We start from the raw sequence: 24110 nt of genomic DNA on the forward strand, positions 1-24110 counted from the left end.
AAGGCAAATGGGGGCTTCTCAAGTGGCTTGGTGGTAAAGAATCTTCCTGCCAACGCAGGAGCCGCAGGAGACATAAGTTCAATCCCTGGGTCGGGAAGATCCCCTGGAGGAGAAAATGGCAACCCACTTCAGTATTCTTGCCTGGAGAGTCCATGGACAGAGGAGCCTGGTGGGCTCCAGTCGACAGGGTCGTAAAGAGTTGGACATGACTGAGCGCGCACACAGAAACAAACGATCCAATGCTCCCTGAAGACGGGTCTCTCCTGACGTGGGTCTCTCTCAGCCATACACGTGGCTGATAGTTTAGAAGTAAAATTCTCAGAGCGGGGACTGAAAACCACTCTTCCCTCTTACACAGACTCAGAATAAAGAGAGACCGAAGGCTTTTATACCACACTTCCGTTATCAGGTACAGAGAAAGCGGGGCTTTCTTCCTGATCTTCTTTGGTGGGTTTTGACATTTCAGAGTGCTGTGGAATTATCCTGTTCCTACATTTCCTTCTGCTACTTGGAATCGAACCCATCAGTACACCAGATTCGCAAAAGAAAGACACAGTGACTAACGTCTTTTAGATCATTCATTCATTCATTTTAAAAAGATTTGCTGGTCACCTACTAGGTTTAAGGCACTGATCTAGGTGCAGATACAGCAAAGAATTAGAAGTCCCTGCCTTGCAAAGACAGTACACGGAGAAATAACATGCCGCAGGATGAGTGATAACCGAGTGCCACAGAGAAAAATAAAGTAGGAAAGGGGGATGCGAAGACGGCATGTCAAGAGAGGCTCCAGATAGCCTTTTTAAAGAGGTGGCATTTATGAAGAAACCAAAAAGAAAGACACGATCAAGCACCCGGGGAAGATCCTGTCAGGCAGGGCACACAGTGTGTGCAAAGGCCTTGGACCCTTAGACTGAGTACGCTTGAAGAATCTGAGGGCCAGCAAGCAGGCCAGTGTGGCTGAGTGCGGTGAGGAAGGCGGAAGAGTGGCAGGAAGTAACTCAGGGTGGGAGTTGGGGGCTAGATCATATAAGCCATGGTAGGAATGTGGGTTTTTTTTGTCACGTGACCGTTATTGGGAGAGTTCCAGGCAGGCAAGTTTCATGATCTGATTTACGTGTTTAAATGTGATACTCTGGTGGCTGTGTGAAGAGACTGTGGAACAAGGATAAAACTGGGGACACCAGAAACGGTACAGCTGCAGTCAACTACGTAAGTCAGGCGGTGATGGTTTGGACAATGTTGGTAGCATCAGAAGTGGTGAAAGTGATTGGGTTAAAGTGTATTTTGAAAGTCAAACTCAAAATATGCTGATAAATCAGGTTGGGGGCATGAAAGAAAGGTGGGAATCAAGGATAACCCCAAGGCATTTGACTTGTGTAATGGGCATGTGATGACGCCATTTAACACTGAAGACAAGGGGGTTGCTCAACAGTTGTCTCAGGATAGTTCTTTTATGATGCAATCTTGGATGTCAAGAATGCTGATAGATATCAAATCTAGAGCTTAAAAGTCAAGCCTGAAGGTATAAATTTCACGGTCACCTATATATAGGTGACCGTGAAATATATATATATATAGGATATATATATCTTATATATATATATTTGCTATATATAATATATATATAGGATATATATATATAGGACCTATATATATATATAGGTCACATATATATATATATATGGATTGTTTAAAGCCATGGGACGGAATGAGATCTTCCAGGGAGGAATGTAGAGCTTGAAGGTTGAGCCCTGGGATTCTGTAACACGGAGAGGTTTGGGAAAAAAAAAAGAACAGGATCCAGCAGAGCAAATAAGAGAAGCCACAGAAGCAGGAGGAAGTTCAGGAGAGAATGTGGTTTCCTGGAAGGCATGTGAAGAGTATCCCGAGGAGGAAGTAACCAGCGCTGCCACAAGGTCCCACGTGGACTGAACACCAGGCACTGGATTTGGCAATACCGAAGGTGACCTTGACTAGAGAGGGTTTCCTATCAAATGATGGTGTATTCAAAACATATGAGAATCCTGAAATCAAGTCTGATGTCTCAGGAACCCCCCTGACACCAGTGCTTGCCACTAACCTTGCACAGCTGCTAGAAATTACTGTTCCTGTTTCATTTTTCATTATATAATGCCCTCTTACTGTAAAATTATTCCAAATGAAGTCAACTTCATGCGCTCCCTTCATGGTAACATGGTGTATTCCAATAAGTGCAGTACTTTGTACTGACAATCAATATGAAATCTTACAACTGTTAATGATTCTCTCCTACCTAATAATCCCACCTGGAAAATTACCCAATATTAGGATATTTGTTTATCACTAGATTGCATCTCTGAAATACAAAGTAATTATAAAATCAACATTATGGCTCTCAAAAGAGGGTGTGTCAGCAGTCAGAGAGGTTAGAAGTGGTGGATTAAGCAAGCTTTTTTCCTAAAGGACTCCTTAGAGCTTTTAGTATTCTAAAAGGCTTTCTGACTCTCCAAGAGGTGAAGACCCAATTTCCCAAACTTATTTGCCCTCATGGGACTACCATTGTAGGTACCAGAACGTTGGTCTAGGAGAATCCAGCAGGCCTTACTAGTAGGTACCACCCCCTGTGCTGAGGGAACACTGCCCACCGTCTGAAGGGGTCTCACCAGGGCTGCCATGGCCCTCGAAGCAGTGTGTTCCTCTGACTTTCATCTGGACACATCAAACAGACCTCCAATGTGATTTTACACCTATTAACCCCACCTGCACCCATGTTTATCAGAACAGTTCTAAAAAGGCCTGATTTCATTTGCTAAATGAACTGAAGTCTCTAGTTTCTAATTTGAAAAACTATGTGAAGAAACAGTGCCTAGAGTGGAAATAAGCAAAAGCTGCTACTTACAAAGGACTAAAACAAAAAAGTCTGATTAAAATTTAAATACTTCTTTAAAATGTAACTATGAAAAATGAACTATGGACGGAGGTTCATGACATTGTACAGGAGACAGGGAGCAAGACCATCCCCAAGAAAAAGAAATGCAAAAAAGCAAAATGGCTGTCTGAGGAGGCCTTACAAATAGCTGTGAAAAGAAGAGAAGTGAAAAGCAAAGGAGAAAAGGAAAGATATACCCATCTGAATGCAGAGTTCCAAAGAATAGCAAGGAGAAATAAGAAAGCCTTCCTCAGCGATCACTGCAAAGAAATAGAGGAAAACAACAGAATGGGAAAGACTAGAAATCTCTTCAAGAAAATTAGAGATACCAAGGGAACATTTCATGCAAAGATGGGCTCAATAAAGGACAGAAATGGTACGGATCTAACAGAAGCAGAAGATATTAAGAAGAGGTGGCAAGAATACACAGAACTGTACAAAAAAGATCTTCGTGACCCAGATAATCACGATGGTGTGATCACTCACCTAGAGCCAGACATCTTGGAATGTGAAGTCAAGTGGGCCTTAGGAAGCATCACTATGAACAAAGCTAGTGGAGGTGATGGAATTCCAGTTGAGCTATTTCAAATCATAAAAGATGATGCTGTGAAAGTGCTGCACTCAGTATGTCAGCAAATTTGGAAAACTCAGCAGTGGCCACAGGACTGGAAAATATCAGTTTTCATTCCAGTCCCTAAGAAAGGCAATGCCAAAGAACGCTCAAACTACCACACAATTGCACTCATCTCACACGCTAGCAAAGTAATGTTCAAAATTCTCCAAGCCAGGCTTCAACAATACGTGAACCGTGAACTTCCAGACGTTCATGCTGGTTTTAGAAAAGGCAGAGGAACCAGAGATCAAATTGCCAACATCCGCTGGATCATCGAAAAAGCAAGAGAGTTCCAGAAAAACATCTATTTCTGCTTTATTGACTATGCCAAAGCCTTTGACTGTGTGGATCACAATGAACTGTGGAACATTCTTCAAGAGATGGGGAATACCAGACCACATGACCTGCCTCTTGAGAAATTTGTATGCAGGTCAGGAAGCAACAGTTAGAACTGGACATGGAACAACAGACTGGTGCCAAATAGAAAAAGGAGTACATCAAGGCTGTATATTTTCACCCTGCTTATTTAACTTATATGCAGAGTACATCATGAGAAACACTGGGCTGGATGAAGCACAAGCTGGAGTCAAGATTGCTGGGCGAAATATCAATAATCTCAGATATGCAGATGACACCACCCTTAGGGCAGAAAAGTGAAGAACTAAAGAAGTTAAGAACTTTTCCACTCTTGATGAAAGTGAAAGAGAGTGAAAAAGTTGGCTTAAAGCTCAACATTCAGAAAACTAAATCATGGCACCTGGTCCCATCACTTCATGGCAAACAGATGTGGAAACAGTAGCAGACTTTATTTGGGGAGGCTCCAAAATCACTGCAGATAGTGATTGCAGCCATGAAATTAAAAAATGCTTGCTCCTTGGAAGTAAAGTTATGACCAACCTATACAGCATATTAAAAGGCAGAGACATTACTTTGCCAACAAAGGTCCATCTAGTCAAGGCTATGGTTTTTCCAGTGGTCATGTATGGATGTGAGAGTTGGACTGTAAAGAAAGCTGAGTGCCGAAGAATTGATGCTTTTGAGTGGTGTTGGAGAAGACTCTTGAGAGTCCCTTGGACTGCAAGGAGATCCAACCAGTCCATCCTAAAGGAGATCAGTCCTGGGTGTTCATTGGAAGGACTGATGTTGAAGCTGAGACCCAATACTTTGGCCACCTGATGCGAAGAGCTGACTCATTTGAAAAGACCCTGATGCTGGGAAAGATCGAAGGCAGGAGGGGAAGGGGATGACAGAGGATGAGATGGCTGGATGGCATCACCGACTTGATGGACATGCGTTTGGGTAGACTCCAGGAGTCATTGATTGACGGGGAGGCCTGGCGTGCTGCGGTTCATGGGGTCACAAAGAGTCGGACATGACTGAGTGACTGAACTGAACTGAACTGAAAAATGTGAGTAAAATTTAAAAGCAAAATAAAAAGATTTCACAAGGCAAATAATTTTTCTAGCCAGTTAGTATTCTTTTAATTCCTTTTTATATCAACAATCATTTTACAATTTCCTCTTTTCACTACCTATCTCAACACAGGCTTTAAATATTTTAATGTAGATATATATCAAATAGCTGAAGGCCAGGTTTTAATGATAACCTTTGGAAAAGCTGAACTTTCCTTATCCACATTTGGCACAGATGGAAATTTAATACATAGAGACCACCTCAATAGATGAGAAAGGAGGGAAGTAATTCAGAAAGTCATTTTATTAAAAATATTTATTTAAAAAAATACAATTGTCCATATCTAGTTGCACATACATCTATTAACATATCTATATAATTTTGGACTAGTAAATTTGATACAGTGCTTTCTTAAAGCCAGCTTGCCATTATACAAAGCAAATTCCTCTGTCAGTTCTTACATAAAATAGTTTTTTAAAATGTATTATCTTTCTAAAAAGATGCATATCATCATTACAGAATTTAACAATATTTTGTATAAAACTTGAAGCAATAGAAAACAAAGATCACCTGATTAGTTTTCAGAGCAATCCCTTACTCTGTCTGGAGATGCACTGAGTATTAACTACACTTTTTCCTCTTAAAAGCAGCATATTTTGAAGCCCTCAAAGTGTCAGCGCAGGCTCTTCCTCACCAACCTAGATTCTGTAAAATTTCTCTGCCACACACACGTAGAGCTAAGGCTCTGGCTAATCTTAATCACCTTAAGACAACACTCCTTAGTTTCCCAACAGGTAAGTCAGACTGCTCGGCTAGAGAGGTGGCAGTCTCTCTCCAGTTGCATCAATGATTGATGTGATTTTAATAAATGTGTAGGCAGTTACCGTCACTTGAATTGTTTTAGGAAAAAGAAAAGAAATGTGGTTTTAATACTTTGAAGGTCTCCCTCATGTAAGTTACACTGAAGTTAATCAAGACAAATTATTAATGACACTTTAGCAGTAATGCAGTCTTTTGGGTAGGTAGGTGTACACTGGCATTTTATGTAAGTATTCTGTTTATACAAGAGTAGAGGGTACTAGATATTATGAGAGACAGATTTCAACAGAATAAACAAGGGGAAAAATAAACAATGAAGTAACTGTCTTCACAGCTGAAAGAATCAAAGTCTGAGGAGAGCACCCTGACAAGTTCTCATTACCACAGAGGCAAGCTGAGACACGTGATGTAAAGGATGCGTCTCTGTGTGTTAACACCAGAGCAGACGTGCTTTTTCTTTCTGACTTACAGATTCAGTGGGTGAAAATCAAAAGTTTAACATTATTTAATTTTCAAGTGATGTCCACACTTAAAGACCCAGTAGGACTCATAGAAAATTATTTGTTCTTCAAAACACAAGATTGTACACTTTTTTAAAAAGTCAACTTGATTATCTAGTGAAAAGTTTTTTCATTCTAAAAATCTAGTTTTAGTCGAAAATTGTATTTGCCTCAATCCAAAGCCCATCAGTAGCAAAATGACTGGACTGAGTTTCATATTTAATCTTCTCTACCCACAAAGATAAATGAAACTGCTAGAAGGTAAAAGTGAAAAAAATACCTATGATTGTGACTAGAAAAGGCTGAATGGCCAAACCAAATAAATAGGCCTCAAGTAATCAAAAATTAGTTGTATTCATTTCTGCCTTTACATATATGCATCTTAGTTAATTTCACATATATGTATCTTAATTTCACTAATACTGAACAGGGAAATTCATACAATATGTTGGTGTTCCTTTATCACATAAGCAATGAATGTAATGTACACATAAACACCCTTGGTAATACTGCCATCAAAAACAAAAAGTATGAAATGTCTTAGAAGGAACTATGTCCCCTACATGATAGACAATAAGCAACAATGATTAAACAGAAAAGAAAGTTGGCAAGTTCACAAAGTTGAGTATAATGCACCAACTGCAAATTATTAAAAGTCATACATTTTTACAAAAGCACAATATTAAAAGATTGTAAATTTTTTAAAGCATCCTAGTCAAAAGAGCATACCTTGCAGGGCCTAGAATGGCTCACTGGGTAATCCATTTATCCCTTATCCAAATAGTCTTAAGTTCCAGAAAGTATAAACAATAAACCTTAACGTCCCTGACCCTCAATATCCTTAAGTTGAAATTAAACAAAATAATCATTAAGTGCTTCCAGTTATTAAAAAATGAAACAGTGCTAATAATGGTGCCCCAAAAGTGCCAAGTAATGAATGTCATACCAGTACATGGCATTCCCACCCCTGAACTCTAGGCAGGCTTGAACGATTCCACCAACTAGAAGTCAGGCCCAACCACAGGGCACCCCCACCCCCCAAACTTGTCCAGAAGATCCCAGGCCTTGTCTTCGCAGGGCTCATAATCCTTGGAGGGGACAAGAACCAGCATGGGCCCTGATGAGATGGGAAACAAGGCAAAACTAAGAACATGCAGCCCAAGATACTCTGAGGTTTCTGTGAATGCTTTCTATGTATAGTTCAAAAGGATAAACAGGCTACAGTGCCAGAATCTCTCCACCACTAGCTCAGTCATGGTTAGAGCTGTATTTTAGAAATACTACATCTTGTATAAACATCCTCTCTGAGAAACTTAGAACACAATATAGCAAGGATTTTACACAAAAATGTAGAAGTTTATAGAAAGAACATCCTTATTTGCTCAATAATACATGAACATAAGAGAACAGTTTATGGTGACTTTGCTTAAAGTATATCACAGGTAGCACTATACAGTATTTCTAAAATGTTGACAAGCAATTTTTAAGGCCTATGATTCTATGCATTTAAAAAAATGGAAATGTGCAAGGCATTAATTTTTTAAAAAGTGACAACTGCAAAGTGCAGCCAATTTTTTTCTTAAGTTTTAGTATAAAATAGCCTAGGAACCATCCTAGAGTAGGATGACCATGTTCCCTCTGAAACATAGATTTATTTATACACATACATACAAACACATACTCAAGTCAGTAATTAGTACACATACACACGCACTCAGCCAATCAGAATGACTTGGAAAAAAATGCTCTGGTTTCCCAATTAAATATTTTAAAATAAAAATTTAAGCCTCATAAAACTTCTTGATGTGTATTATACTCAAAAGATTAGAGTTCAAGAGACTTTCTATGCTGGATTGTATCCCTCATAAATTTTCTTGTTAAAGGTATCACTGAAAATGTTAACAACTGCCTGAATCTCCTGGTTTCTATAGAAAGCTTAGAGCTACCCTTGCCCCTCTCAGATAAACCACTCTCATTTCCATTTTCATAATGGCTAAGTGCAGATCACAGCACCCTAGAGATCACTGTTTTCTGCCAGGCTGTCAATCTATCACAATTTTTTTTTTTTTCTTCTAGAAAAGGAGCTTGAAGAAACCGGCAGCTTCAAATGGAACATTTATACTACATCAACAACTCACCTTTTCAGATCTGCTCCATTTACAGGTAAAAACATGACTTTCCTTCTAACAGGTTCCACCAAGTACGAGAAATGAAATCAAACCGCCTTCTCTTCTTGCTTAATACACCACCACCCACAAGAATTCTAGATTCTAAGATTAAAACTTCAACCTCAGTAAGCACAGTTCTGTTGACACAGAAGAATAACAGACACCTTGTTTCAGGCAATGCAAGCAGCATTAAATACAGTAACAAAACACTCTGCTGACCCAAAACCAGGAAGATAACTAACAAAACACTTTCCACCCAACTGATTCTCTGGTCAGAGTACCTGGCTGGAACAATCATGGCTGGCCTCCACTTCATTACTATGAATTGAACAATTAACTTCTCAATTCCGGCCTATCACACCCTCAGATAACAGACCACCAACTTTGTGAGGAGTCTAGCTTTCCTACTGGAAAGCGGTCCTTCACTCAGAACTCCAGGCTTCTGCACAGAGACCTACACTTGTCACCATACTTGTTTACATAGCTAAGAATGGTACCTCAGCACAACTCTACATTTCTGGCATAGGCAAATAAAATATATATACAGTAAATGAAGTGATACACAGAACAGGCTCATCAAGAAAGTATTTCTTCAGACACCAAAATGTTACCAAAATAATAATAATAAAAACTGAGTAATGCAGCAAGAAAATGGAGTTGTTATGTATTTTAAAACAAAGCAACTTGAAGTAATTCTGAAAGTGTTGGTAAAATATAATAATAATAAGGCCAAAAGAAATTTGTGAATGGCCAGTAAATTTTAAAGTCACCTAATATGAAAAGGAAAAGAGACAGCCACACTGTCAACAAACAGTAAGCACGAAGCTCTGTAAAACATTTGGTAATGGTTATTTACCAACGTATGAAAAAGAAAGAGCAAATTTCAGAAAGCTGATGACAAGCTCTGCTGAAAAGTTCCTAATCTCTTCTAGAGATTTTACATAAAAATCAGATCAAATATGTAAAGGATTTCCCCATATATCACAACCAAAACTTTTTTTTTCAAGATCAGACTGAGGAACAATATGCTGAGTCAGGGGTCTTTAAAGCAGAGTGTGCCCCAGAGGGTGCACAACACAATCTACTGGACGCAGGAAGAACGTCAGAATTTCTACTCAAGATTTATTTTTATATCATCCTTAATTTCTGTTTTTGTGTTTAGCAGTACGTAACCTAACAAACATACACACAAATTTGCAATAGGGGATTGTGTTCAAAGCCTTTTATTGATCAAGGTGTGTGTTCAAAAAGCTTAGAGAATGTTTCTCTGAAATGCCAAGGAGTGGCTCTAATGGGCCTAAATTCATTAGAACTGACTTTGAGAACTTCAGGATCGTAACACAAGTTCTGAGATCAGCAGGAAATACTGTCATCAGAGTGGACAGTACAGTGTAACATCAACAGCCTGCAGTTTCGGCTCCAGAGTTCCAAGCCTCTGACCTACATGTCCCTCCAAACCTAAATGACACACAGGATGAAAAAACTAGAAATCATGCCGTGTAAAATAGATTGAACAGTCAGTCTAGCCCTCTTTTTTTTTTGACCTCTAATAGAGTATGTAAATCTTCAAGGAATTCTTTGAGTGTAAAAAAAAAAAAAAAATCCAGTGTAAAAAAAAAAAAAAAATCCAGTTCCATTTTACTATATAGGCTCATGGGCTTATTTTCCCCATCAAAATCTAAAGAAAAAGTCACATTACCTGTATTTTAGCCACCAAAATACAGAAAAATTAAACCTATATTTTAACTTTTAACTCTAAGAAGCTTAAGGTTGATCTTTTGAGGGTTTTTGGATTCTTCCATCATGTATAAATTTTTTCAAAAATCAATGGAAGTTTCCACCTTTGTTTGAATACAAAAATGGCCATGAAGAGTACTACATCACAAAAGCACTATGACAAACCAAAAGGAAAAAATTATTTTAGAAATTAGGTGACAATCCACCCAAGGGCAGAATAAATGCAGTGGTTCACTGGCTGAGTGTGTGGACCTGAGCCCCCTGTGGGCATCCCTTCTCAGCTCCAAGGTGGTGGCCTGAAGTCAGCCACAGGGGAGTCACTTACACCACAGAATGGACTCAGCAAATGCTACAATTTAAGGCCTTTTCCCCTTCAGACAGCCTGGTAGTTAAACACCTTCCAGTACACAACTGATTTAGATACCGGCCAGAGCAAATGAAAAGCTAAGCTAATCACAGCAGAAGCTGCAAAAGTTCACTAAACCTGCTCTCCTATTTTAACCTGGGCTACTTCTGCCTACCAGCATTCATCCTGGCAAAGTGACTAGTGATGGATACCAGCTACAGCTACCAAATATAAGCCTCTCCAGTGAATACTGATCTGAAGTGGTATGTCACCTTTTGATGCTAAGAAGAACTCTGTGGATGTTTCAAAATCAGACTTTCCCAGGAAGGAGGTAGTTTACAAATAGAACAGCCTGCCTCATACACTTCACTATGGTTGCAGTTTTATTTCACTTAAAAACATGAACACATACACACACACACACCAGCTTCCCCTAAATAGTTATCTCAAAGAAAAAGCAGATCATCATCAACCTCGTAAGGCCCACACCTCTCAGAGACTTCCAGGAGAGGTTTACAGGCAGAGGACTCACTAAAACTGGTTCCTAGGAAGTTGCTTTGACTGAGTTTTAATAGTGCTGTTGGTTCCCAGGCACCCTTTTACTGAAACAGTTCGTTATCAAAGATACTATCTGTGAAAACAAACCAATGGCTTTTCTCCTTTGATTCAAAATAAAATACTTTTTGTGCTTTCAAAATTTTAAAGACTAGTTAAATCAAGCCATCAATATTTACTTATCTAATGTATAAAATGTGAATTAACCTAATAAAACTAGTCCAAAGCGCTGCTGAGCAGTCTGATTTCAAAAAAGCATGCAAACTACATGATTCAATGTGGGAGAAAAAATCCAGTATGTCTGTTCCCCATCACTATTGAACAGTACCTTTCAACACTACTATTGCACATCTCAGGAACAGAACTTTTCAGCTGATAACCACCAATTAAACAGTAACAGGTCTCCAACACTACAAATATAAAGGCAGCTCCCTGAAGACCATCCTTCTGCTACTAATGAACTAGCACAGGCATCTTATACCAGAGTTTCTCTATCCTGTATAAAACAAATTTCAAGCAAACATATACAACTGGGAGATGCTGGTTTATAGCAGTGTCACTTTGAGCCCTCAAGTCCTTTACTACTTTCGTATACCATTTAGTTCAAGTTGTTCAATTATAGGAACTATTTCTAGGCTTAAAAGAGTAGTTTAATGGGCAGGGGTGATGGCGGAGGGGTGGCTGCAGCGTATCATCTAATCCTGGACTTTAAAGCCAAATTTTTCAAAAGACTCCACTGTGATGTTGGCATCAAATCAGCTTAGGGGGTCAACAAATCTGTCTGTACCTGGCAGTGATGATTATATGCTAACATTTCACAAATCTGGCAGAGATGAAGGCCTACATTTTTCACTACTAATATGAATAATCCAGTCCCTATGTATGAGCACTTCCAGATGAGCTTTGCTACTTCCTAATTAAAAAAAAAAAAAAAAAAAAAAACAAGTGTATTTTTACTTCACTACAGATTTAAAGAGTTCACTTTGCATTTCATCTTCCTAATTAAAACTATCATAACCTCCAACAACTTTAAATTTAAAAGATAAATAAATAGTACGAAATGGGATAAAACGAACAGAAAAAAAGGTCCTTCACAATGGGTATCTTCTAACTGGGAAACGCCTACATGTTTCAAGTTTTTTCAATTGAATCCTTGATTTAGAGATGCCTCAGACTCTCAAATCCCAGGTTCATCCCCCTAAAAGCCATCATTTACCATAAGTATTCCATGGGTGTGGAATCATACCAGCAGATGACATTTCTGTGCCAGATATGAGGCCCCATATTCTCACTGTTTGTTCCAAATACTGCCTTAAGCCCCAGGTTTAAAAATCTTATGTGGGAATAAACTAGCTCCATGCTCTGTTCAGATTCAGGCAAGATCATACATAGGGCTAAGGGAACCACCCTGAATAAATGTAAATAAGGTAACTGTTTGTGGAGTTGCTTACATAGATTATACTTCACAGCAAAACAGAATATCCCCAATAGTCCTGCTCCAATCTTATTTCGTGTGAATAGGAATGATTCTTTTTCCTCCACTGCTTATGCACAACTCACTTTTAGCATTCAACAGAGCACATGTAAGTCCTAAAGATAAGGTTAATTTCATTTAACTAGTATTTCTTTATATAATATGCTCAAAGCACAACTGCCAAAGGGTCCCAATAAGGCAAGAGGAATAACTTTGTTCTTAATTCTCTTGCAAAGCATAGCTTGCTGCTAAACCCCATTAAAAATTTCCTTAACACAAGGTTCAAAATATTTTTTAAAAAGAAAGAAAGAGGAAGGTGGAGTTTGGACTCCAATTAAGGCATTTTTATATACAGTCTACCTTGAGTCCTATTCAAAGGGAATCCTAAAAAGCATTTTAATGGGGAACGGCAGAAATCATAACAGTCTATTATCAGCATTGTGAAGTATCAATCCCTCACTTTAAATGTAATCGTGTTGAATGTCTTTCTCTTTCCTTATGCCTTGATTCTCTCCTTCCACAAGTGCATAGGTTATGTTTTCTGTAGATCTGGGGAAAATGGGCCAGGGGTAGAAGGTCCATCCAGGCCAGACAGAGTGAACGGCCCATGACTGTTCAGCACAGAAGGAAACTGAGAAAGAAAATAAAACACATTATCATCCTATTATGCAATCCTAAACTTCACTTTCTGTCCCTGTTACATTCCCTAAGGCAGAACACAGCAGCACCTGCAGTGGCTCACAGGACAAAGGCACTGACTGTTTATCATGGAACAATATGATGTCACAAAAACTGTAAAAAAAATGTTTGTCTTACATATTAACACTCTCCAGCCTACCTTGATGGAATGTAAAGAACAAATCTATACTTTTCCTTAGATGCTAAAGTACACAGGTTCACACCTGACTTCGAATGAAAGTTCAGTAAATGATAGCAGGCACACTGTAGACTATAATTCAGTCATATAGCAAATCACAGACTGTCAAAAAGAGGTCCAGGAGGAGATGCCCATCTCATACCTGCTGCAAACAGCTGCAGTGTGCTCATCCTAAAAAAGCACTCCCCATCATGTATTCTGAGACCAAATCTGTATGGAGATTCCAGGCTGAAGCTACATGAGCACTATGGCTTTCTCTATATAAATCAATTATCTCTTTGTGAGAGGCAAACAAAAATGTAAAAGGAAAATATGGAAAATTTTCCATACTCTTTCTATTCAGCAATTTAGAAGCTTCTGCAAAAGTAATTGCATTAGTAGAAAGATTTAAACAATTTTTTTTCTTTCCCCACCCCTTACCATTTCATTTTCAAAAGAACAAATGAAAATTTAAATTACAAAATCTAAGAAAATCTCCCAGGGAGTCACCCTGGAATAAGTGAATGAATCAATATAAGAAAGCTGACCAAGTTATAAAGTCTAGATAGTTTAGGCAAAATAATGGTTTACAGCTATGAGATCTTTCTTAATAAGATTTTCGTTAAGAGGTAATGCAATATTCATTTTTAAAATATATACATGCATATTTAAAATGCTGATGAGTATCAGTTCTGAGTGACAGGAAAATGGGAGTTTTGATAATTTGATAATTTGATAATACTATTCTCAAGAGTTTTTCTATTAAAAAAAAAAATCCTCGGTTAAAAGGGGAAATCTATGTGCAGAGAATGCCCCCAAATATATATACATACACACACACACACACTTTTTTAGAAAAGAGGATGTCCAGCATTAAAATGATTTAAAAAACTGGATGAGCTCAAAATCTACTACAGTATTGAACAATTCTTAGTCTAATTCAAATGTATGGAATAGTAAACAATGAAAAGGAAACTCTGCTGTGAATATTTATCTGAGTTATGTGTGGGCCAGAAAACTAACACTTAGAAATTCAAAAGTAAATCTAAGGAACACTTTTTAAATAGAAGTTTTGCCTTTTTGCCTCTCTGTTCATTTACCATACCCCAGTTACAAAAGACAAGCTTCTGTGTAACTTACCTGAAAAAGTGTGTTAGCACCTTGTAGTCTGGCTGGACTCAGGGGAGCAACAGGGCTGAGAGTACTCCAAAAGTGGATACTGGAGAGCAAGGGGCTTGGAGTCAGTAAGATGGGTGTCTGCAATATACAAGCCAAAAATATAACTAAATGGCTTATCAGGATTATGTTTTATCCTTGTAATAATACACAATTAGCCCTGAACCCAAATATTGTCCTATTCTCCATTCCAAATATCTCCAAGTCTGAAATCTTATCCTCAGGAAACAGTCGGAAATTACTTTTACAACCCAGAAAAGAAAAAGGTCAAAGTATTTTCTAAACTGTTTCTCGTACAATCTTTGTCAAATAGAAAAATAAAACCAATCTGAATTCAAGTATGGAAAAATAATGGGTAACTGAGTCACAACTATGCTTTCCCCTTAACAATGAGTAGGTATGTGTTTAAATGTTCTATGAGACGAAAAAGTTAAGAAATAGCTAATGTTAGCTAACTGTAAAACTTGTTATTCAACATCACACCATGTTTATTAAGGTCCGCAGGATCTGTTATTTTCTAACGTGAGATTGTCACTGTTGTTTTATAAGACCACCCCCCGCCTCCACCAGAGAGAGAGAGAGAGATAGAATATACTTATTTTCTTTAGGACAAAGTGGAAAAATTAGGTTACTTTCACAGGGTCACATATAAACTCTCTAAAGCAAAACTACTATGTAGAAGAATGAGAACTGAGGTTATAAATTCTGGATTTGTTTTAAAAGATGAGAAAAAACAAGATAAATGGTGGCACTAAAAGGAAAGAGAATGTTACCTGTGAAAAAAGCGCTGGCGTAAGAGAAGCTGTAGGGAGAGATGGGCTTAATATTCCCAGTGGGCTTGGATCACTGCCCGTGATCACAAGAGTTGGTGCCAGCTCTAACCCTTTGGGCTTCTTGGACCTCGATGAATTATTTGTTTTGTCCTTTTCTAGCAAAGCTAAATCCTGGTCTTTAGGCTCCAGGGACAAGTTCTCTGGAAGCTGCATTGGCTGAGAAGCCACTGATTCCATGTCCGTGTCCATGTCTGGGTTGGAACTCAGCGGTGGTGAAGGAGTTCTAGGAGGCTCCTGCAGAGGGGACTCGGACGAAACAGGAGGTGTGGTGGTAAAAGGGGCAGTCACTCCTGATGCAGAAGTTGGTGCTTCCAAGGAAGGCAGTCTGGGGGAAGCCAAAGTCTCCAACGCTTGGATAGTTTCTTCTGAAGATGGAGAAATACCCGGGCCAGCTGAAATGGAGGCAGCAGGAGATTCAACTGGTGGCTTTTTAGAAGGTGTTGTTACAAATTTGATAACAGATGGAGTTGGCTCCTGAGGAGACTTTTTCTCTGCCAATTTCTCAGCCAGATTCTCAACCTTTATAGATTTGAAAAGCTTCCTATTGGAGGAGTTCAAAGAGTTGAGAGTAAAAGAAGAATATAAGCCGGAGTGTATGTAGTCATTGCGGCTCGAGGTCTTGGCACCAGGCTGTGGTGGCTTCTCTTTCCCGCCATTCTCCACATCTTTGGAACTGCTGCTGCTGAGCTCACTGAGGCTTAAAGCTTCACACTCCCCCTCAACCCTGCCCACTGTCATTGGGTCCATGTTCAAAATCTCTGGGTATGAGACAAACTTGTACACAAACTTCTGACCATTCACTTTTTTAATGATATTCTGTAGATAAATAAAATAAGCACTCAGACTTTCTTAAACTTTTCTTAAGCATTTGTTAAAACTTTACTCCACCCCCTCAAAGATCATGAGAAAGCTGACTGAATGGGGTTTTCTATTTGATAGGTAGTTTAGTTGAAAACTTCAAAATCACCTAAATTTATCCAGCCATACCAAACACAGTTCCAACCATTATGGAGTACAAGTTAAAAACATTTAAATGTCTTATTAACAACTGAACTAATATGTTGCATAAAAGCTGAAAGATTTTAATTGCTTAACTCCAAAGGTACAAAAACACTCATATCCTCAGGAAGCAAAAGGAATTTAGAACATTACTTCTAAGGTTCCTACTTCCTTCAGAAACTCGAGCTGTTTCTTACCTCATCTATCCACACAGGAAAGCTGATAATATCAACACTCAAAGGTGAAAGAAATTAAGATCCCAGCTTCTCACTCTAATTCTCCTCATTTGAGCATTTTATTTTACTTCCGTGCCCAAGAATGTATTCAAAATAATTAGAAATTACAAAAAAATTTTAACTAAGAAATCAAATCTAGGTATTAACAGTTATTCTTTAAGGTATTGTGTTCTGAGTTAAACTAAACAGTAAAAATTAAGTACATCTAAAAAAACAGTATGAGATAATTTTTAAAGTAAATGAGCGACTGATCTGATCTGATGATATAAACAAGAGTATTTATCTATGCTGAAGAATTTCAAATTTCCTTTTCCTTATTCTAACTCTATAATCATTTTTTATTTAAAGACAACTGCAATTAGGAATAAAATATGTGCATAGGAGTCCGGTACTGAATATGAATTTGCAGAAATACACTTAGAACATTTACATCTTTTATTCTAATTCCAAGCTGCTGAAGCTGTAAAATAAATTGAGTTAAAACCAAAACAGTGATCATTTCACAATGCGTACAAATATTGCATCATTATGCTGTACACTCAAAAGCAATATGTCAATTACACCTCAATTAAAAAGTTACTTTAATAACTGAACAAACCACAACATTAGTATGTCTAACCTCAACAGAAGAGAAGGAACAATTTTTGTTTCGAGGTGGACGTGTATTACCTTCACATAGTAGTATCTGAGGGCTCGGCTGAGTTTGTCATAATTCATATTAGGCTTGTTCTTTCGAATGCCCCAGAGACGAGCCACCTCTTCTGCCTGCAAAAGCTTGAACTCCCCATTATTAGAGGTCCAGCAGATCATGTGGTCGTTCTGAGGCTCCTTTAGGAGCTGAAGGAGGAACTGCCACAGGGTGATAGCACTGTCCATAGCAATGAGCTGAAAGAGGCAACACTGTATCACATACTGTTTTAAGCACTTTAAATGCATTAGACTATTAATTGTTCATTTCATCCCACAAGAATCCTTAAGACAGATACTACTGCAGCCTCATTTTATATGTGAAAAAACTGATTCATTACAGAGTTAAGTAACTTGTCTAAGCTCACACAAGTAAATGGTGGAGCTGAGATTTAAACCCAGGCAATCTGAATACAGACCCAAACTCTTAAACATGCAATACTGCTTAAGAAAAGTCTTGCTATGAGATAAAGCTAATATCATAAATTACAGGAGCAGACTGATGAATGCCAACCAGTGCAGTATCACTGTTACTAAATTTTATCTTAAAAACTCACTGTCGGGACTTCTGGGGGCCCCGGGGCTAAGACTCCATATTCCCAATGCAGGGGGGCTGGGCTGGTCTGTGGTCAGAGAACTTGGGCACACATGCCCCAACTAAGAATCTGCATGTCACAACTCAAACCTGGTGCAGCTAAATAAATAAATATTAAAAAAACAACTCATCGTCATATTCTCTGAAGTGAAGTCGCTCAGTCGTGTCCGACTCTCTGCGACCCCTTGGACTGTAGCCTACCAGGCTCCTCTGTCCATGGGATTTTCGAGGCAGGAGTACTGGAGTGGGGTGCCATTTCCTTCTCCATATTCTCTGAGGTGACCGCCATTTCAGCATCTATCTATACTAGCCTGGTTGATTTATATGCCAGGATGTTCTGTGTGTCTCAGGGTGGCCCAGAGATAGGGGGAATAGTTTCCATTATAATAAATGTAATTTTCGTATAAGTTGACAGCACTGAAAACTCAGCAGAATGTTCCCTGATTTACAAGTTCTGCCACCATTCTGTCCACAGGAAGTCCACCTATACACAGATCCTTTTATTTGATTAGCAACCTTTATTTGATTATCAAGATTTGAACTGAAAAACCTTTCAATATCTCAAGTTTTAAGATCTTCCTGTTTAGGCCAGTCTTTCTTAAATTCAGCACTATTGATATTTTGGGCCAGATAATTCTTTTGTTCTCCAGATAATTCTTTTGTTCTGGGAGGCTGTTTTGGCATTGCAGTTTAACATCCCTGGCCTCTACCAACCAGATGCCACTAACATCTCCTGCCCAATTTGGCAATTAAAATGTCTACACACATTGCCAAACATTCTGAGGGACAGTATCATCTCAGTTAATAACCACTGGTTTAGGCAATGGAGCGGCAGGGAAATGTTCTCTCAAAGTTATTTTCCTCACAAAAACTTTAAAACATCTTGTTTCTAAGAAAGAAATCTTAGGGTGGAAACTCTGGCCAAATATACATAAGCACATCCTAAAACGTCTATAAGGGAACTTTACACATACACACACATACACAAAACATTCCTGTTTTCAGTCTGTGAATTAGATCTCACTGGATCAGAACAGAAACTAAGTCAAATCAATTCTGTTAAAATACTATAAAAACAGATAAATTGGACAACAGCAAAAATTAAAACTTTTGTGCTGTAAACAATACCATCAAATGAGAAGACAATCCTTGGAATGAAAGAAAGCATTTTCAAATAATAAGGCTCCTTCATCAAAAAAATATAAAGAGTTCTTACAATTTAAAAAAATTGAAAATAAGCAAAGGATTTGAAAAGACATTTCTCCAAAAAGTAATACAGGTAGCCACTAAGCACATGAAAAGATGTGACTAGTTATTAGGGGAATAAAAGGCAGGTAGGTGATGGTCCTCCCTGGTGGCTAGGAATCTGCCTGCCAATGGAGGGGACGTGGGTTCGATCCCCGAAGACTCCACATGCCTCAGAGTAACTAGCTGTGCATCACAACACTGAGCCCATGCCCCACAACAAGAGAAGCCACCGCAATGAGAAGCCCACACACCACAGCTAGAGAGAAGACCCAGCAAGGAAGACACAGCAAGGAAGACCCAGTGCAGCCAAACAAAAAAGACAGATGATAAGTATTGGCTAAAACGTGGAGAAAAGTGAAACCCTCATACATTGCCAATGGGAATGTAAACTGGTACAGCCACTTTGGAAAACAGTTGCAGCAGTTCCCCAGAGTTAGCATATGACCCAGTAATTACACTCCTAGGTATATGTCCCAGAGAAATGAAAATATATGTCCACACAGACATTTATATGCAGGAACGTTCAGAGTGGTATTCATAATATCCAAAAAAGTATAAACTACCCAGATGTCCATCAACTGATGAGCAGACAAGCAAAACATAGCCTTTCCCTTCTCCAGGGGATCTTCCCAACCCAGGGATCGAACCCAGGTCTCCCACATTGCAGGGAGATTCTTTACCAGCTGAGCCACAAGAGAAGCCCAAGAATACTGCACTGGGTAGCCTGTCCCTTCTCTAGCACATCTTCCCAACCCAGGAGTTGAACCAGGGTCTCCTGCATTGCAGGCGAATTCTTTACCAACTGAGCTATCAGGAAAGCCTCCATATAACCCCATAGCGGAATATTAGCCAGAAAAATGAATGAAGTACTGATATGGGCTAGTTCAATGGATGAACCTTGAAAACATTAGGCTAAGGGAGAGAAACCAGCCATTAATCTGCATAGGCAAAAAAAAAGCAGACTGGTGGTTGCTTAGGGCTGGGAATGGGGGATGGGTGTGGAAAAGAAAAGGGGAGTGACTGTTAATGGGGTGATGAAAACATTCTAAATTTAGATTGTGGTAGTGGCGATACAACTCTGGGAATATACTAAAACCACTGAACTGTACACTTCAAGCGAATTTTACTCTATGTGAAATATATCTCAATAAAAACGTTAAAAACAAACACTCCAAACAACACGAAAGTTAGGCCTGAGAAACCTAACACTAACAATGCACAACTCACAAAGGACGGGATCCTTAAGTCAACGATGTCTGCTTTCAAAAAGGCCAGAGATGAGCAACTATATCGTAAGATATCTCAGTAATTTTTCTGAGACATTCAAAATGTCCTCCTATTATTGTCATAAATTTGAAGCTGGTTATACAGAGATACTGTCGTCCAAAAGTAGAGATGAGAAAATAATTAAGAATACAAAAAGGGAGATGCCTCCCAAAGTTAGGGAGTTAACAGAGAAACTGAGGCCATGAATCCAAGTCTCTTTCATCACAGTCATGTACTCTGTCCCCAAGGGAAACCACTTTCCTAGATGGATAAGAGCATTCACATTACCTAGGATTATAAAGAAGTATTACATTGTATTACATTGTTAGATAATAACTGACAACAATGTACAAATATGAAGTGCTACTTTAATGCTAAATAACCATGTTCACTAGAAAACAGCTTTCTAGAGCCTCACTTAAGCTGGATTAAAACAGTGGTTTTATACTATATCCATCAAGTATAGTTGGGGGGGAGGGGTCCCCTGTCATTTCTCTTAATTTACCAGAGAGGCTTTTCTTCTAATGGTGACTGTCATGGTAAGTTACTTTTAAACTATATATATTTCCCACTTAAACAATTTGTTAGTCTAAATCTGTTACAACTATTCCCTAGTAAATTTCAGCTTAACCAAAGAACCCAAGTCTTTACATTTCCAGACACCATCTTCATGTTAAGAATGCTTACAGCAGTGTATGTGTGAGAGAGACGATGATGGTGACGATGCCAAAGCTAGGAGGAGGGGAGGAGGCAAAGGACAGACAAGCAGAGAACTGGAATATCAAGACTATTACAGGTTTGGTGCCTATAATTTCCTTTGTTTTTGGAAAAATTCCCCAAACCAAATCCTAGAGTTTTATGCCTATCTTGCAGATAATGCTTGAGCCCTACAGGTTTATAATGGCTAAGCAATACGTACAAAACGACAGAAATAACAGTGAATATTTCCGCAACAATCACACAAGAGTCATCCTGAGCAAATGGGAAGTGTTCCCAAGGTGGTGCGGGTTTAATTTCCACCTCTCCCTTCGGTTATTAGGGGAGAGTGTGGATTGAGCTTGAGTAAGTTCGGGAGTTGGTGATGGACAGGGAAGCCTGGCATGCTGCAGTCCATGGGGTTGCAAAGAGTTAGACACGACTGAGCGACTGAACTGAACTCAACTGTGGACTGAGCCAAATCCTGGTGGAGCTGTTGGATACTGCACGGCAGAACCTAACTGTGTGGAAAACGCTGAAGCTTCTGTAGTACTTGACAGTATGTCTAGGATAGAAAATTATTGTGAAAGAAAATGGGCACTGTGGTTTTGGACTGAAGTACTGGAAAAAATTTTTCTTCTATTGGGAAAAACTAACGAAGACGTAAAATGGACATCCTCAGCAGGTACTTTAAAGGAATATTTTACTCATTCAACTTTGATATGTTTATTCTTTGATTGAAAAGGCGGTGAACCACTGGGCACATAAGCTGAACCTCTTCATTTGAGTTCCTAAAAGTGTGCCATTGATATGAAATTAAACGATTTCTTCAGCTGTGAAAGGGGATTAAAGTAAAAACAGTCGGAAGTTACTTAAAATTACAAAGGTGAAATAAAGAGACACAAATATTTAATACATTTATTCTTATTCTTATCAAAAGAAACCCAAATCCTTTTTCTTGAAAACCTTTTCATGAAAACCTCAATGTTTTCACAACTACAGTTTTCCCCAAAATTTCAGTTTTAAAGAGTTTTTTAGAAGTAGTATAATGAGGAAGAGAAATACTTAACTGATCCAAATGAAGGAATCTGATTTTTGAGGGGTTATATATGGAAAACATAATTGATTCTAACACTTAAAATGGAGAAGGAAATGGCAACCCACTCCAGTGTTCTTGCCTGGAGAATTTCATGGGCAGAGGAGCTTGGTGGGCCACAGTCCATGCAAAGAGTCTGACACGACTGAGCGACTAACACTAACTAACTCATACTTAAAAGACAGTAGATTAATCCCTGTGCTAAAAGGAAAGAAGGAGCATATTGGAAGTAACTCATTAGGGAAAGGAAGTCTCTACTAAACGAAACCTTTTCCACCCTAAACATGTTTATCATACACACAGCCCAGTTGCTGTGGTGACCCATGGCCCAACTATTTTTCAGAAACAGTAGCTAAGACCCAAAAAATAAATGTCTCCAAATTCAGAGTGCTACTTAAGTAAAACAGAAACAAATTATAAAAGGCATTAAGGCGAAGTTTGAGTTAAAATCTTTGTATCTGTCAAAAAGTAACCTGGTGTATCTAACTATTCAGTACTCTATACCAACAGAATACTAAAAGTGTACTATTACAATAAAAACTTTAAAACATTTCCCTAAATGGATTCCACTTAGGCAGTTTTAACGTTTAAATAAAATCAAAGTGGGGAGAGTTACTGACGGGGAAAACTGAATCACAATAGGTTTTAAAGAAAATACCACTGACAGTCTTAAATACTGAAGTACCAAGTTTTCCACGCAGTGGGACGGTGAGTGGAAGAAGGCAAAAGGAGAGGAAGAAGGATCTTATACACCAACCAAAGAGATGGGTGAACCGTTCTGATGAGGGATGAAACTCTGAAGTCTTTTTCTTTAAAAGCCCTAAACTTCAAATACCAATAGCCTGGGGGGCGGGGGGTGGGAGCCAACCTTGTATCTCTTGACTACCTCGGTCAACAAGGTCCCCTGTTGCCTGCCCAGGTCAGTTAACATTCAGCCCCCAAAAGATGTTTCCAACTGGTTTTCCCAAGAAAGAAGCCTCGCGGCAGCTGTGTACTAACCGGAAAGTAACGAGGGGAGAGGGTTGGCTGGAAAGAAGTAGAAAAAGAACTGAAAGTCGACGCCGGATGAGTTATGAGCGTGGGGAGAGGAAGAAACGCGGAAGACCGCGTGCCCCCGGGGAGATCAAAGTCCGGGCCCGGGTGAGCACTGACTCGCTGCGCTTTCACTTTCCAACTTCCTGTCACTACAGAAAGCCAGAGACGCTCCCCTCGGGCCCTCCCCTCCGCCCCCCCGGCGAAAAAAGAAAAGAATAAAAAAACACTGCCACCTTTGGCCCCAGGGGCCTCGCGGGACCAAATAAGGGGCGAAGGGAGCAAGGCGGGTCTGTCCCGCGCCCACCGGCCCGCCAGCGGGCCGGGCCGGGCCCCTCGGGAGCGCGCCGCGGCCCCGCGCCCGCTTCCTGAGGTGCGGCCAGCCCCCCGCCCCGGCGCCCCGCCGGCGGGGGCGGCGACCGCGGGACCCAGACGCGGACGCTCACCGAGGCCACGCGCGGGGCTCCCTCCGGGTCTCCGCCTCCAACAAGACGCTCCTCTCCTCACGCCGGGAACTCGAGGACGGCGCGGCAGCCGCTGCGACCCTCGCGGCGGAGCCGGAGAAGGCGCCGGCGGCCGAGCCGAGCCCGCCGGGTGCCCGCAGCCGCCCGCATCTCCCGCCGCCGCCGCCGCGGCTCGTCGCGCCCCGCCCTCCCCGCCCCCGCACGCGGCGGCGGCGCGGGTCGTCAGGGCCGCTACCCGCCGGGCGCGCGCGCTCTGGGCGTTCCTCGCCGCGGCTGAGCCTGCCAGTCGCTCCGCGGCCGCCGCCTCTCTCGAGCCCCCCACGGCTGCGTCGGGGGCCCCTCCCGGACGCCGAAGCAGCTGCGCGTCACTTCCGGAGGCGGGAAGGGCGCGGC

General features: G+C 40.1%; 1 protein-coding gene across 1 annotated transcript; it reads right to left on the minus strand.

The window, feature by feature from the left end:
* Window positions 1-5219: 5219 nt before the first annotated feature.
* On the minus strand, window positions 5220-23790 carry ELK4 (ETS transcription factor ELK4). The gene is made up of 5 exons (XM_061382006.1): window positions 23700-23790; window positions 17303-17518; window positions 15339-16214; window positions 14530-14646; window positions 5220-13164 (listed from the first exon to the last, which is right to left on the minus strand). Exons 2-5 carry the CDS (start codon window positions 17507-17509, stop codon window positions 13066-13068), a joined length of 1299 nt encoding a protein of 432 aa, XP_061237990.1. The 5' UTR covers window positions 17510-17518; window positions 23700-23790; the 3' UTR covers window positions 5220-13065.
* Window positions 23791-24110: the final 320 nt, after the last annotated feature.

This window comes from Bos javanicus, chromosome 16 (assembly GCF_032452875.1).
Source record: "Bos javanicus breed banteng chromosome 16, ARS-OSU_banteng_1.0, whole genome shotgun sequence".
Lineage (NCBI taxonomy): Eukaryota > Metazoa > Chordata > Mammalia > Artiodactyla > Bovidae > Bos > Bos javanicus.